At 43.1% G+C, this 15,944-nt stretch overlaps 1 protein-coding gene across 1 annotated transcript in view; it reads left to right on the top strand.

Annotated features, from left to right (window-relative positions):
• Positions 1 to 15,944, top strand: part of LOC138580988 (butyrophilin subfamily 2 member A1-like) — a 226,456-nt gene that overhangs the window by 109,672 nt on the left and 100,840 nt on the right. Inside the window, exon 5 of the mRNA XM_069651966.1 lies at positions 15,482 to 15,592. Coding sequence (XP_069508067.1) covers positions 15,482 to 15,592 — 111 coding nt within the window. The remainder of the gene's footprint in view (positions 1 to 15,481; positions 15,593 to 15,944) is intronic.

The following is a 15,944-nucleotide window of genomic DNA, read 5'->3' as shown; positions in this document are numbered from 1 at the left end:
AATTCTCGACGTCCAGTCCTCCCCGAAATTTCCAATTCAGAGATCACCTAGGACGGCGGAAGAGTTCATGTCAGATTCATCATTGATGAACATATCACAACATGATAAACAGATTCAAATCATGACGTCTACACAGGGTTTAACCGTCGGCCCGATAGACAAAATAAGGAAGAAGGAAAAAAACATCATAGAAGAAAAAAGACCTTCGAGTAACGATGAAGAAAGGTGGGAACTAGTGAAGCGAAGGGAAAAATCGCCCAAAAAGAGAGATGTTAACAACCGTAATAATAAAATTCAGAAAGACAATAAAGCAACACCACAAAGAGAGAGGCTAAGAAGCAGAAGTAGCCCGAGAAAGCAAGCACCCGCAAGGGGAAATGGGAAAATGGAATTAGCAGAAAGAGGCAAACTCGACTGTTTAAACTCGAGCAACAGGTCATTAAAGAAGACAACGTAATTCTAAACCGGCCAACAGTTCTGCAGATCCTGAAAAAATCTAAAACCCTTAGGAGCCTCAGAACAAAGGACCTAGACTTGGTTGAACCGTACCACCGGGGCAAGATAGCAAAAGCATTTTTACATGTAAAAGCTGAGAGCATAACGCACCTGGACAAATCAGTGTTTGAAGAGTTGAAAGATATGGGCTTCCATCTGAAAGAACTAACATACCCGCAGCAGGAGGAGCAAGGCAGAATTTCAACAAAAATCGACAAACAAAGCACACATTATCATTCAAAAACTGAAATGTTGTACTCTCATAACCGTTGGAACGAAAAGAGGGACGACAAGCATGTTCGTGAAGATCTAAAATATAGTCGAAGAAATGTGCCGTGGAATCGGGAAGGGGACTCAAAGTGGGGAAATACCAAATTACGTCTAAGTAGCCAACAAGAAAGTAGCAGCGACCCACATGAACGGAGACCTAACAACAGAAGCAGAGAAAATGAGAAATCACCACAACAAACCAGGCACTCCAGAGGAGAAGCAATACCTCAAAAAACTTCAGCTAAAACGCCGGAATCGAAAATGCCGAGAGGTCCGTGGGACTGGTTTACATCTACCTGGTCAAAGAAATCTCAAAAATAGCAACAAATAGGGCAGAGCCTCGAGACATCGACACTGGTTTTATCACTAGAGGAACGGCCCGATAATAACCATTACAAGGTAGGCTCATGGAACACCAGAGGGCATAACCATTTAACAATACCGGGGGATATAAATCTGGGCATATTTGATATTGTATGGCTTCAAGAGACATGGCTACTTGAGAAACCCACGTTGGACGGATTTTGCCTAGAAACCTCAGCAGCAATTAGAGGCCCGTTAGGAAGACCATCGTCCGGTTTGCTCACAGCCATTAAAAACGGTCTAGGACTAGAACCCCTAGTCTCCAAAGAAATGGAGAGAAGCATATGAAATGCTGGTGACCCTTTCCACTTGGTCTTCTCCCATGGGAAAAGGCAAAGGTGCAACAAGAAACACCCTAGCAATTATAAATTGCTATTGGAACCCTCAGCGGACGACAACAAAGGCTTTCTGTACCACAATGAGCGCAACTATTGATCAGTTGTATGAAGATTTCGACGATATTGAGATCATGGTATGTGGTGATCTAAACACCAACTGTAATGAAGAAACAGAGAAAACTGGGACAACTGCAACACAAGAACGGGGGAAAGCCTGGATGGAAGTAATAAGCTGCAGAAATTTACAAAACATAGCGACACTCTTCCCAAATCAAACGAATATGCCGATCTGGGAAAGGGGAGCATCAAAAGCAACCCTAGACTACATCTTCGTATCATCAGGTCTGGCAGCAAATACAGTGAGCTTTAAAGTTCTGAAAACAAACAACAGTGACCATAACTTACTCACTTGTAAGTGGAATGGTCGGAGACCGACGAAACTGATTTACAAAGCTACACTCGAAACAAACGTGCAACAAACCCGTCTACGCATAACGGAGGCAAACATTCTACAAATAAAATCAGCCTTGGATGAAAAAGTAATAGCAAATCAACAAACAAAAACAACTGAGAAACCAGATTATCTACCACTCCTTGCGCCATACCAGATACCAACAGCGGCCAGAAAGAAGGCGGTACCACAGGCCGCCCATGCATACAATAAAGAATTGGTAGAACAAAGGAAACTAGGGCGGCAACTAAAAAGAAAGGCAAAGAAAACTAATCTGGCACTAGACTGGTCAAATTGGAAATTGGAAGTAAAAAGATATACTTCCTGGAGAAAACAAACAAAAGCGACACAATACCAGTTGGACGCAGAAGAAATGATGAAAAAGCTGAGCACCAACAAATCTAGCGACTTCTGGTCCCTAATTAAAAAAAGCAATGCAGTACATAATCTAATACCAACTAACGCAGTATCAGAAGCAAAATGGACAGAGTATATCTCGAAGGAATTTGAGCAACCCCGGAACCCGACAAAAGCTCTGAAACCTGCAATAAACACGTCTTGGGTGTCAATAGCAAATGTGGCAGACATCGAAGAAAAAATAAAAAGTCTGAAAACATCCAGAGCACCCGGCCCGGACGGATTAACAAACACCATCCTAAAGGAATCCCCAAAAGATTGGGCACAATTGATTGGAAAGATCTTTGAGATCTGTGAACGATCCCACCAAATTCCAGAGACCTGGTTAAAAGCAGTCATCGTCCCGATTTATAAAAAAGGCAGTCGGGAAGACCCCGCAAATTACAGACCGATTGCTTTATTAGACATCTTAGGAAAGATCTTTTCTTCCCTCATTCTGGACCATCTGAGGATATGGGAAAGATCATCAAAATGTAAAGACATACTTCAAACAGGCTTCCAGAAAAACGGAATGATAGAAATCAATATCTTCATAATAAACATTTTCAAAGCAAAAATCAAAGAAGGGGCACCAAAAATATATCTGGCCTTTGTGGACATGTCAAAAGCTTTCGATAAAGTAGACAGAAATATGCTATGGGGAAAATTGGACGCATGGGAATGCCCAAGATCAGTGCTGGATCCCCTAATTGCGCTGCATTCAAATACAACGGTAAGAGTGAAATTAAACCAACAGGGAACCCTCTCAGAGGAAATTCAAGTAAAAAGGGGCGTAAAACAGGGCTGTCCGCTCGCGCCTGCACTTTTTATCGCTTTTCTGGGAGATTTACAATATTCGGAAAATGAGATCAGAACGTTCCCTCCGAAACTAGGGAAAACAATCATTCCCCGTCTCCTATACGCAGACGATGTGATCCTCATTGACCAGACCAAAGTGGGTTTACAACGGAAATTAACAAACCTGAAAAAATACACAGAAGAAAACCTCCTGGAGATAAACAAAAATAAAACAAAAATCATGATCCTTGAGAAACATCGAAAGAATTCAACAACAACGGAGTCATGGTATCTGGATGATATAAAAATCGAAAAAGTAACAAACATCAGATATTTGGGGTTTGAACTGGACAATACAACAACAGACAAAGCTATGCAAACAGTACTTTGGGACAAAGTGAAGAGCCTGACGGCGCAAATGAGAACAATAGATAAGAAATTTGGTAAATTCACCCTAACTCCGGCAATAAACTTCTATAAAATGAAAGTAGTGCCTTCGCTGACAAGCGGAATGGAAGCCTCTCTATGTATTCCAGAGAACATATGGAATAAAATAGAAGGTATGATTTGGAGATCGGTTTTGGGACTGCTCAAATCAACTGCAATTGCGGCCATTAGAAGGGAACTTGGTCTAACATCTCTGACCTCGACAGTCGACGTCAGTGCAATGAGGTTATTTAGAAAAATCATTATGGCAGACTCCCTTCCAATCTATGCTGTAGTTAAAGAAGAAATGGTAAACGGAAATTGTACGGTATTCAAAAAGTGGGCCGAAACCAGAAAAGAAAGACTGTCACAAATAATGTGTACGGAAAAAGACTTAAAAGAAAATCCAGACAAAATCAAGCGGAAACTGCAGGAAATGGACTGGATTAGGACCATAGAGGCAGCAGCAGATAACAAATTGCTACAACATCTTCCGCCCACGTTCAATAAACTAAAGGTACCTATAAAATATGTCAGCAAATTCCCAGAAAAGGAAAAAAGAAACCTGTTTATGAAAGCGAGATTAAATATACTTCACACAAAACAAATACTCGCCATCCGAGGTACGGCGGAAAATCAAGTATGTAGGTTATGCAAAAACGTGGACACTGTGGAAATGATTAGGCACCTAGTTCTAAACTGTCCATACACCAAACAGGATAGAATTACTTACCTATCGCCGCTGATCACAAATCCCTGGATGTTCGAAGAAGACAACATATGGAACAGACTAATCTCAGGTGAAACCACGCGGTAGACCATAGCCATGGCAAACCTCATTGGATTGGCTTTCAAACAGATAAATGAAATTCTTCCCATTGAAGCCTCTTCGTCACTACCAGCCTAAGGAGCTTCTAGACAAGCGCATTGGAAACGTATTTACTGCTCGCAAAAAATGCACTTCGATCTGTAGAAAGCCAATTTTTCGGAGTTTTTGGAGACTCTCGGAGAGCTAAACTTGCAGATCTTTTTGACAAAATTACAGGTTTTCCCTGAAATATAAGTCAAATAAATAAATAAATTTAAAAAAAATAGCCTTAATGGATTTTTAGTGAGAAAGTATATTATGATCCTGGATGAAGAACAAGACATGAATGTTATGAACATAATTTTAACAACTTTAATGGAGTGTAGTACATGGACGATTTCTTTGTAACTTTTGTAATTATGTGATTTGTCTTTTTATATTCTCTTAGAATTGTATATGTATTACAATAACTGTGCATTGTAAACATTTCACGGTCACATCGCACATTTTTTAAAATAATGCCATAGAATCAAAGGGAAGTCTGTTTACAAACGTACCTGCTTGGATGGAACATTTTGATTGGCCTAGAATCCATGCTAAGTCGCAGCTTCTCTTGCCTCTTGAAAATCCGGCTCACACAACATGAAAAAACTAGGTATCTTGGATCTGCAATACTGCACATTTACCACCAGATGGCAAACCCTGCACAATTTAAAGACCATTAGAAATGTTCTTTTTTGTGTTCATTTGATCGCTGCTATGTAAGTTATTATTTTTAACGTGTGTGTGTGCGTGTCATGCCTGGCTTAACCCCTTTTTTCCCCGCTTGAGGCAAATCCCGCGGTGTTTCGAGGCGCAGTGGGAGCATGGCACGGGAGAAACCGTCTCTGCCATGCATCTCTGCGCCGCCTCATAAGTCATAACTCCAGCACGCATTTTCTAGGTGTCGTCAAACAAATGGATTCCCGTGGAATCCCCTTGACGTCGAATCTGACGAATTTGATAGGATTCTCTTGTAAACGCCTCAGTCGCCTGCAATGGGTCATTGCAGAAGGCATCTAAACCTTCTCCAAAAGGAAGTGCCAAACGCATATATTAACTGCCATGACCTCACTTGGTTTAAAGACTTTTTCTGCCAAAAAGTGAAAACTGTCCCAGTCCATTCAGTGCAATTTCCAGATTTAGAAATGGTTTACTGCACCAAATCACCATCGTAGTGGTCTCAATTCATGGTAAATGCCCAATGTATGGGGTCATTTCCCCACTAACACCAGAAGGGGGATGGAAATCGGCCCTGTAATTGCAGTCCAATATCATTTTCTGATGGAGTGACACAGGAACATTCTTCCATTAGTACGGTATTAAATGGGGCTACAAGGGACCAGGTTAATTGGCTAGTGCAAGCCGGCTTCATGTCTAGTATTTGCCCCATCAAGCAGGGAAGGTGTCTAGAGTTTGACCATGCACTTCACTGAGTGACCAATCAAAACGCTTTGAAGGAGGGCCGTAACTGGTGGCAGTGGCTGCTGCTCACAATTCTTCACTCATATGATATATAATATGTATATCCTGATTGGCTTTGGTGGTAGGTTGGTGCAGCGTGAATTATCTGACTGATTTTAAAGTCTCATTAAATTGATTTATTTTTTCTTGAGAGGGATGATTTGAATGTGTAATTTCTTTGTGAAAGGTGGAGGATGGAGGTGAAGTGAAGGGAGGGCATGCTTTACTGTTAAATCTCCCTCCTTCGTGGTGGTATCGGGGACAGAGGTTGAAGGTGGGCAAGGGGTAGATTTGTGTAGCCTTGGTGGTGTGATGAGGGAGTGTAACATGCATGTGTTGTTGAAATGAGCCGTTTTGCGGTTGAATAATTGTACAGATTCTCTTCTGCAACGTGACTGTTCAAAATGCTGACGCCAGCATTTATGTGGGATTTTAATGGAGATGTGATCGGTTTTCAGAAGACCCTTATTAGTTTTAAGTATGGGCATATTATTTTTCCCTGGTGTCAGTAAAGTGATTTGTTGTAAATCAGAAATATTTAGCAAGGCTGTGGTGATTTAAAAAACAATCTAGAATCAACTAGTATTGACACAGCGTCCGGCTGATCCATTGGTAACATGGGATATCAACAGATTTCGTACAAATTAGTCAAGGGAGACAAAATATTGACTTTGTGTACAATGTACGCACATAATGTCAACCCAGGGATATGCTTAAATTAGCTACACCAAGGGAAATTTGTGGGGTCTGCTGCATAGCATGTCACTATGGGGGGGGGGGTGGAGTAGATCCTTCAAGAAATGGGGTGGCTGTGCACAAAGGTATGAGGGTTTTTTGGGTTAACAGAAGACTGGGGAAAAAGGTATGGTGAAATATTCCTTCCATTCACCAACAGTCCTCGGGAATATATTTAATGGATATGCCATAGGAGTGGGGTAATAAAATGGAGTGCAGATGTCTAGGCGCTCCTTGTCCGATTGTTCTCCAGCTTTTACTATAAATGGAGCATCTGAATTGTTGATCGGAAATCATACTCACAAAGACCCATTTATAGGGACTGTGGGAGACAAATGAAGGCTCAGTGGCTGGTGCAGTGGCTCTGGATGGCATGTCGGCGTACAAGTCCCAACAAGTGTTTTGATAGCTAGTTATGTCTAGATAAGCATTGACACTTTAATATATGCCGCTGTGCCCTGTAATTCATTGATCCAATTTTCTCATTTAATATCTGCTTTTGAGTTTCCATTACTACCTGTAATATTGGAATTATAGGTCCCATAGTAGTGATAGTGATTAGGTGTGAATCACTGCTATTTTTTTTTCCTTTGGATAATAATGAATTAATTCTGTACATTTGATCTATGTTTGAGAATTGACAGGTATCTAATGACTGGCTTGTTTTGTAGACATTTTTCTTTTTTAACATGCATTTATAAAATACATTTAAAAAGGAGCCCTGGAAGGGTTGGACCCCAGTCTTCTCTTCAGTCTTTACAACTCCTTTACTGGGGAAACCCCTGTCCTCCTTTGCCCATTTATCTGTGTTTTGCTGTTGGTTGTCAAGTCGACTTCTTGTTCCCTCCCTTTACCTTGGAGCTTTTTGTATCACCAACGGTTCCATGTAATAATGTTGCCACAAAAATCTCGCCATGCAATAATATCGCTGAAAAATGGTCGTTTTTTGTGGCGACATTATTGCATGGAACATGCGGGGGACACCCCCGCAACCCCCAAACTTTTTTTTTTCTTTTTAAAATTTTTTTTTTGCCCTTCTCCCCATATATATGGTCACCCAAATAATATCGCCACAACATTTTCCCGGCGATATTATTTACGGCGACCATATATATGGCGATATTATTACCTGATACCTCACCAACTGCCTTTGGATGACGCTCTGTTGCTTGATGCTTAAGTCAAATGAAATGATTTGTCACCCAGTCTCTAAAGGCCCCACCCTCTTCTTCTCTCCTGTATCCAATCTCTGAACTCCATCCTAATGCCTTGCAATCTGAGGGGTACTTTTCTGCAGCAACTTGCAACATACACACAGCTGTCAGGGTTTAATCCGATGAAAATGTGCAATATCATTTTAGCTGCCTCCTTATTAACATACTTATCTACACTCTAGACATTTGCAGGCTGGATTGTGCTCCAGCCACTTGGCACACCCCCCCATTTATTCCTTGGCCCCTTTCAATAATAAATGGGCCAGGAGGTTATCTATTGGGCAGGGTGCTAAAAGTGCCAAACTGTACAAACCCCACACTTTTTAAACCATTTCCCATGCACCTTTCTTTGGCATAGTGATCTATCCAAAAATACTCTTTTCAAATTCCTGCTTTTCTACAAATCCATCCATGGGCTAGTCCCCTTCTGGCCAATTCTATTTCCAGGTGACCCACCTGGTATCCAGTTATTTTATCAAACATTTTTTTGAATGCCATTTTGTCGACAGCAATTTTGCCGACATTTATTTTTTTACGAATGTATTATTTTTTAGTTTATAGTTTTTTTGTTTCGTACGTTAAAAAAAGTGTTAAAAAACGGGGGGTTCGAGGGGGAACCCCCCATTTCAAAAATAAAATGAAAAAAAAGACATTTGAAATATTTTTTTTCTGCAAATTGCCGTCGACAAAATGGCATTCGGAAAAATGCCATTCGAAAAACCAATCCACCCATTCATGTCCTTCCCTCACAGGCCCTCCTAAATTATCATCTGTGGCAAACCAGAAAAAGGACTCGGACGATTAGGGTTTATGGTTCAAGGGTTTTATTAAAAATAAAATGATAAAAACGCCTAACTTTCCCTATTTCTATGAGGGAAGTTCCCTACCTAGCAAGATAAAAACGAAGGATATATGTTAAGGTTAAAAAAATAAAGTCCTTTAATCCAACTAACTGGCCCCACCACTTTTAGAAAACACTGAACTAAAAGGGAAAAGGAGAGGTTTTGTACACTAGCCTCAGCAAGGCTTCTGCATAGCCCAATTTACACCCGACTTGCTCTCAATCTTCAAATGTCCTTTTGCACAGCAGGACATTATTCCCCGCCTTGATACTAGGTTAAGGATTTCATTTGCTCTTTGTTATTAATGAAAACGTGTTTCTTAAAGCAAACAATCCCATTTCTTGAGGTTTGCGGAGATGTTTCTGTATTTTCCTTCTTCAAAGCACTTGGAATACCCATCCTCAGACCGTTTGCTTTTTTGTACACATTTATTTATATACATATGTATAGGGCTGTGGTCTACTCTGGTGGTTTAATGTTCGATATTTCTCTCTGGTTTTCTTAGCTTTACTTCAATTGTCTTTCTATTTGTTTTCTTCCCCCTCTATAGGGTATTTGCTCGTTCAGGTTTCTCAGGCTGCCGCAACTAGATAGCTTCCCAGCTGTTAGTCACATTATTAGCACTTCTCTCAGTCCCCCTTTCATAGGGTACTTTTACTCTCGGGTTTCCCAGGCTCGGGTAACCTGAATAGCTTTTCCAATAGTATTTGTCTTACTCCCCCTTTTCTAGGGTTTTTACACTCTCTGGTTTGTCAGGTTCCCTTAACCTCGATATCTTTCCAAATCGTTATTTACAAAGCTTGTATTTCCACAAATTCCCTTTTCATAGGGGGTTTCCACTCTGTGGTTTCTCAGGCTCCTGTAACCTTGCTATGTTTTCCTATCGTAATTTACAATGTTCGTTCCTTGTAGCGGTATGTTTCCCTTGGGGTTTCTCAGGCTCCCGAAACCTTGTCGGTTTTCCCTGTGGCTACTCATCTCTGCAACTACTGTCCAACGTGTGCAGAGCTCTGGGATCGAAGCTCCCTCGTACAGTCTTGTCTCTGCATCCGTTGCCGGCCTTTTAGGCCACCACATCTCCTTTGTGGTCATGCCACCAGACGAGGCAGAGATCTCTCCATCTCTGCGCCTGTTCCGACCTGGCCTTATTGGTTGGATAGAATGCTAACACACAGGCGTTCGTTTAGTGTATTCTTTTTCCTCATTGCTACCACTGGTCCCATGGCCCAACGTCGTTCCAGGATGTCCAGACTGCAGAGGGTCGCCTCTGCATAGCCGTTTGCTTGCCTCTGTAGGAGTTACCTTCTGTTCTGCAATCTGTCCCTCTACACAGCCTAGGCATAACTGAAGTGGTGTCCTCCTTCGTTGACCAGGATGTTCAGGCTGTGTTCAGCATTGCCTGCAGCCAAGAGAGAAAGAAGGATCTTGAGAAATCCAGTTGTTGTGGGAGATATAAAAGTATTTTCTGTATTCAAATATGCAGAGAAGGTGGTTTGAACTGGGAGTTCCATTCTCGAATGGGAGTCCTTGTCCCAAAGAGGGGAGTCACTCCCAGTGAGATTCACTTGCCCCGATCCCAAGGGAGTGTCTTGCTTAGTGGGCTCATCTGCCTAGCCTCAAAGGGGGTGGATCCCCTCTGGGGAGAAGGGACGAACTGCTCAGAATCGTTGCACCTCTCTCTCTCTCAGCTCTTGCTCCTTTACCCCCACTGATTCTCCCACTGGAATTCTACTCTCTGAAATCAAAGACACGCCCACTATAGCTAGCCTCAGGATTACCCTCAATATTCACCTTCTGTCCCTTGAGTAATTTCCCTTTATAAATGGTGGACTGTAATTATACATAACTGTATATTTTGCTTCAATAAATATTGCAGCAATGGGATTGCTCCATCTGCCATATGCCTTACCTGCAGCACTTATAAGTACTCACCTCCTCTGTTAAATAAAGGCAAATACTTGTCACTGAGTTTTTACCTCACACTTTCTTGTCATAAGAACATTATGTGAAAACAATTGTTAAAAAGGTGATTGATTTGGTAAAATTTAGCTCTGGTTTTAATATAGTGCAGTCTAGCACAGGCAATGTAAACCACTGCAGGCTGGTAATCTCGAAGTGTACCATGGCTTTTGCTGGGCAATGTCTGAAGGTGCCAATAGGCCAAAGTAACTTAATGACTTGTGCAACTGGTCGCTTTACCTAATGTTAAGTACCTATGCGCTTTAAAGTTCACCAATTCATACAAAGATACCTGTGATGAGAAAGGAATGTGACGCAGACACAGAGGAGACAGGTTGATTAAAGTTTGTAAACACAAACGTAAGGGGTTGGAAAATGCCTCACTATCCCTAATCTAGGAGGAATTTCCCTATCTCAATCAAACTGAGTCTGCCCAGTGTCAAGCTGTCTAAATAAAAGGTCGGTCCTGTGTCCGTAATCCTATTCTGGCCCTCACACTCTAGACTTCAGTGTGTAAGGGAATTGACTCTTGAGGTTTCCTAGTGCTCAAATGTTAAGTTCAACACAAAAGTCCAAATCCAACAAAAATGTTTCCAACAAATAATGTTCACAGTTCCATGGATCAACTTCCTTCCCCAGAGTCTTTATCTTAAAGGGGAAGTACACTCAAAAATGGTATTGTCTCAAAAGATGGGCCATAATAAAAAATATATACAAAAAATATTTTTAAAGAAAGTTCTTATGTCACATTTTGAGCAAATGAGGCTCAAAGTAAACCATTTCAAGCACTGGAAGGCAACCATTTTGTGAAATAAATAAGCCTCCTGTGCTTGTGTTAAGCTCTGCTCTCGTGGCAATAATGAGGCAAGAGCCACCTACTGGTAGCTTTGGCTTATTACAGCAGGAGAGCAGAGAATGCTCTCAGGCTCCTTCCTCCCCCCTGTTAAAGTAAAAGTGTCCACCGTCCTGTGTCAAGAAAACCTTACTTCTGTCCCTTACACAATAAACTAAAGAATAAAGCAGCACTTTTCTGGTCCCAGGAGAATACCAGGCCTGTTGGACCTTCCTCAAGCTCCGAGTTACCAGGAGAATGACTCCCTTCTCCTAGTAGGTATAAAATTTTATTTATTTGTTGTGCATCTGTAAGGTACTTATACATCAAAGAATTGTTTCAAAGCGTCCACAGGGCAACAGGGAGGGAACATGGGAGGGAAAGGCAAATATAATAACTAATGAGGAGAAAAGACAGAGGCGATCCTACTATTCCTTCTGAGCATTCAGAACGTGCAAGTGCAGAGCGAGAAGGGACGGGGAGTGGGTAAGTGCTGGGAGTGCCACCGTGCAAGGCAGTCAGTTGCAAGCCACAGTTAAGTGCCTTGCAGAGATCACTTGGTAAAGAGTGATCACCTGCCAATCCATAAGTGCAGGCCTGTGAGACCGCACAGGCCAGTGGGCGCCCAAAGGCAAGAGCTGGGAGTGGTCGGCGACTGAAGGCGATTTGGGTGGGGTGACAGGTCAGGACCCAGAAGGACACATAAGGGCCCTCATCCCCAATATCAATGACTGTGGGGTTTAGCATGGGAGGGAGAGGGGGAAGGAGTAGGTGAAAAGGGAAATCTTAAAACTATCTCTTACAACCAGTGACAAAGATTCTCTTCCCCATGTCTTCTCTCCATTAGGTTTAACACTTACAACACCCAACTGAGTTTTAGGGGGGGCAGTGACGTTGACTTCTCTTCTTTGTGGTGCCACTTGGTTCACTTCCTTGCTAAGTACTGCCATGAGGAAGATGGTTCGTATCACTCACTTGGTTTGGGTCCTCGACCCTTGTTTCTCTTCTACTTTGGTTTGGGCCCCCAACCCTCTCTGTCTCCTTGGCTGCCTCGCTTGCCAAGTACTGACTTGAGGAAAATGGTTCTGCTCGTTCTATCCTTACAGGGTTTTTGCCTCCTGTACCTTCCTGCCTCTAGCAGTTCCTGTGCCTCTCCCATTAACTTGCCTATTCCTGGGATGCATAGCCGGTTCTTCCTGGGGTCTCTCTCCTAATGTCATGTGGGAAACTTGCAAAATCCTTCCACCTGCACCCCCCCCTCCTTTCCCACCACCCCCTTCCTTATCACTTCTCAGGACACGCACAGCTTTGTGCTCTGGGCAGAGTAGTCTGAATGCATACGGATGTTGCTAACACGAATGCTGAACTTGGTAACATCTCCCTCGTCCCTGGTTTAGATGCATAGCTTCCTGGTGCCAGGGTCCCATCCTGACAGATGTTTTCAACCGCTTTGCTGGCCATGCCACTTCCCGCTCAACATTGGTCAGTGTCAAATCTAGGTGGCTCTCAGTTTGCAAGACCAGCCAATTGTCTTGGGAGACATAGGAAAGCGATATCGAAAATAAACTCAGACAGAGTTTAAGGGATGTATAAATTGCACCAGGTCTGTGGACACATGCCACAGGCATGGCTCCCAATCCATGCACTCTAGAATGCAGGTATGGCTACGTCAAATCTGGTCTAGCTGCCTGCATAGCCATCTGCATTGAAACCCCTGATGTGCCTCAAAACCGCTGCCATTAGTATGCAGCGACAACCTATGACAAATTTCGGTCTAGCTGGGCACGTATTGAGTCTCCTGCACTAGCAATGTACCTCAACCGCCAACAGCACCTGCCCAAGTGCCTGGCCTCTGGGTTGCCTACTGGAGCCTAGCCAGCCCACCTAAATCCTCATCTTGGCAGAATGCACAAATGCATCTTATATTAAACTCTTAGACCTTTCCCATACCTGGACTTTGGTCCGCAACGGCGTTCCAACCTCAAAGCGCATTGAGGCCATACAAACGGAGAAATGGCGCTATATAAATGAGTACAATACAATACTCTGTGTGCTGCATGGGCATCTTCATGTCTCAGTGCCTTCACCTCGCGGATCTCCTTCTTGGACCTTGGACTGATGGTGTAGAGGCTGCCTCTTGCGTTTGCGTCACCGTCTGCCAGACTCCCGTTACTGTTCGGACTTTGTCGAGCAAAGAAGTCCCATTGTCCTCTTGACACCTGGAGTGGACTGCTCTCGGTTCCTTCCTTCTTTGCTTTCTCTGCATCTCCTTCGTGCTTCCCAGTCTCTCGTCCTGGTTGGCTGTGTCTCCCTGATAGGCAGTCCTTCTTTGATTTTATGTTTTAAAAGGAACCACGCAGCTGCGTAGGTCTATATCTCTGCAGTCCCTTCTTGGTATTTCTCTTCATTTGTCCTGAGTCCCACCTCGTCCCAGTACTTGGATTACCTATGTTCCTGATGTTCATCTTCGCCTCAGCACTTTCCAGAATCTTGAGGTAGTCTATATATGGGTCTACTGCCTACAAAATGGTTAGCAGAAGGAGAGGCTAGAGTGTGTGGGGGTCAGATGTTCTCATAAGGGGTGTACCTTAGCTGGTCGTCCTGCTACCTGGGGGGTGGGGTCCCTCTCTGTGAGATCCTCCTGCATTATACCAACCTCAGGGGGACTATCAGGTAGCGGCCTCACCTCCCTGGCCTTATGAAAACGGGCCCCACCTCGGGGAGAAGTGACACATGTAGTGAATTGTCACATACCTCATTTGAGATTAAAAGGACCACCAGGACGAGTATCCATTCATATTTTACCAAAGAACAAACTATTGAATCACTGGGCTTAAAATTTGTACTCTATCGGAGGCCTGAGAGATGAGCCAAAAAGGGAAATAGGATCGGAAGTTAAGAAATGAGACCTTGTTGACCAAGACGACAGAGGAGGCAGAAGAAGAAATAGGATTAAGGGAACAAGTAAAGTGAAGATCATGAGCCAAGAGGATGGAGAACACAGAAGATGGAGAAGGTGTTTGATTGGGACAATGAAATGCACCAACAGAAGGTGGGAATCCGAGCAATATGACGGCTCAGGACAAGGGCTTGTCTGGACATGTTTAGCCACACCAGGGGCTGGTAACATGCTCCCGTAACTACATTGGATGACCATAGCTGGGTGTGCTGTAATGGATGGAAATCGCTCAGAGGGGTCCTCAGGGGAATTCTCATTTGTGTGTGTGTGGGGGCATGTTGCACACAGAGCACATAGATGAGTTGTAGCATCCAGCATGAAGGTAGACACCAACATGCCGTTACTCTGCGCTGACCCAAATGGTAAAACCCAAACACCTCTTTAGCCCACGCCCACAACAAATAGCCCCCTGTGCACTCTGAAGGATGAGGAGGGACGCTGATGGCCCAGAAACCATGCTCCACTGAATGCAACCAAGACCCTATTGCAGACGCATCCCAGTGCAGCACAAGTCCTCAGGTGGTTTCTTGGGTGGGCACCATAGCTGGGAAAATCTGGGAGGTGCTAGAGGTCAACCCTTATATTAATAACCTGGATTGCCACCTGTTTAGCCTACATGTGACTGCCCCCTTTGCAAGTCAGTCTCCCTTACCTGTGCACCTGCTGACTGACAGTGCTACTGATCGTAAGGATGGTAAATTATTTACTTGGCATGCAAGCTTCCTTTATTATACTCTGCATCATTGAGGGTTAGCTACATTGTTGTGAATGGTATGTCTTCTTAATGTTGCTAGTTCTCAACATTTTAGAGTTTGTGACTATTTTTCCTTCCAAGTGAGGACCCTCCTATTGGTGGATTTGTTATTGTATCTTACACTCATTTAACTGTATTATAACATGTTTTTATTAAATGTGTGTTCATATACAATTGCAAACATAAAGATAAAGTGAATGCATTACTTAAGGTGTCAGAGAAATTAGCAATTTAATAATGCACGCCCCATGGCATCATCGATGACCTCGCATATGATATCACCAATTCTTCCTCACACGAGGGGTGTCTGTAGCTCAAACACTCTTTACTCTTCTCAGATGTCTGGCTGTCCCAGAAGCGGTACCCGGGAACCTGGGCCATCATCATCCTCCTACTCTTCCTTGCATTCTGCATCGGGTTCCACAGCTGCTGTCAAAGCGGGACAAAAGGTAGGTTTGACCCTGCCCACTTCAGACAGGCCGAATTGGGTATCATTATCATGTGATGCCAGCCTCAAAGTAGGTATGGCTATGCCATACCCACTGTAGTAGGTATCCAAGTAATTTGTAGATAGTATTTGAAAGGGGAAAGGCTTAGAGGGATGATAAAAAAAAAAATAGGCAAAGAGCTGTTCCAATGTGCAGACTAATGTACTCATGTATTTGCTTCCAATATCAAAACTTGAGATCGGTTTATTGATGATGTGTTCCTAATTTGGCATGGGAATGAGAATTTGCTTCAGGAGTTTGTAAAGCAATGGAATACAAACAATGTTGGCATTGGTTTCACGTGTATAACCCA

Source organism: Ambystoma mexicanum, chromosome 3p, assembly GCF_040938575.1.
Source record: "Ambystoma mexicanum isolate Mex_15411 chromosome 3p, UKY_AmexF1_1, whole genome shotgun sequence".
In the NCBI taxonomy this organism is placed as follows: Eukaryota; Metazoa; Chordata; class Amphibia; order Caudata; family Ambystomatidae; genus Ambystoma; species Ambystoma mexicanum.
This window is presented reverse-complemented; position numbering and strand designations above follow the sequence as displayed.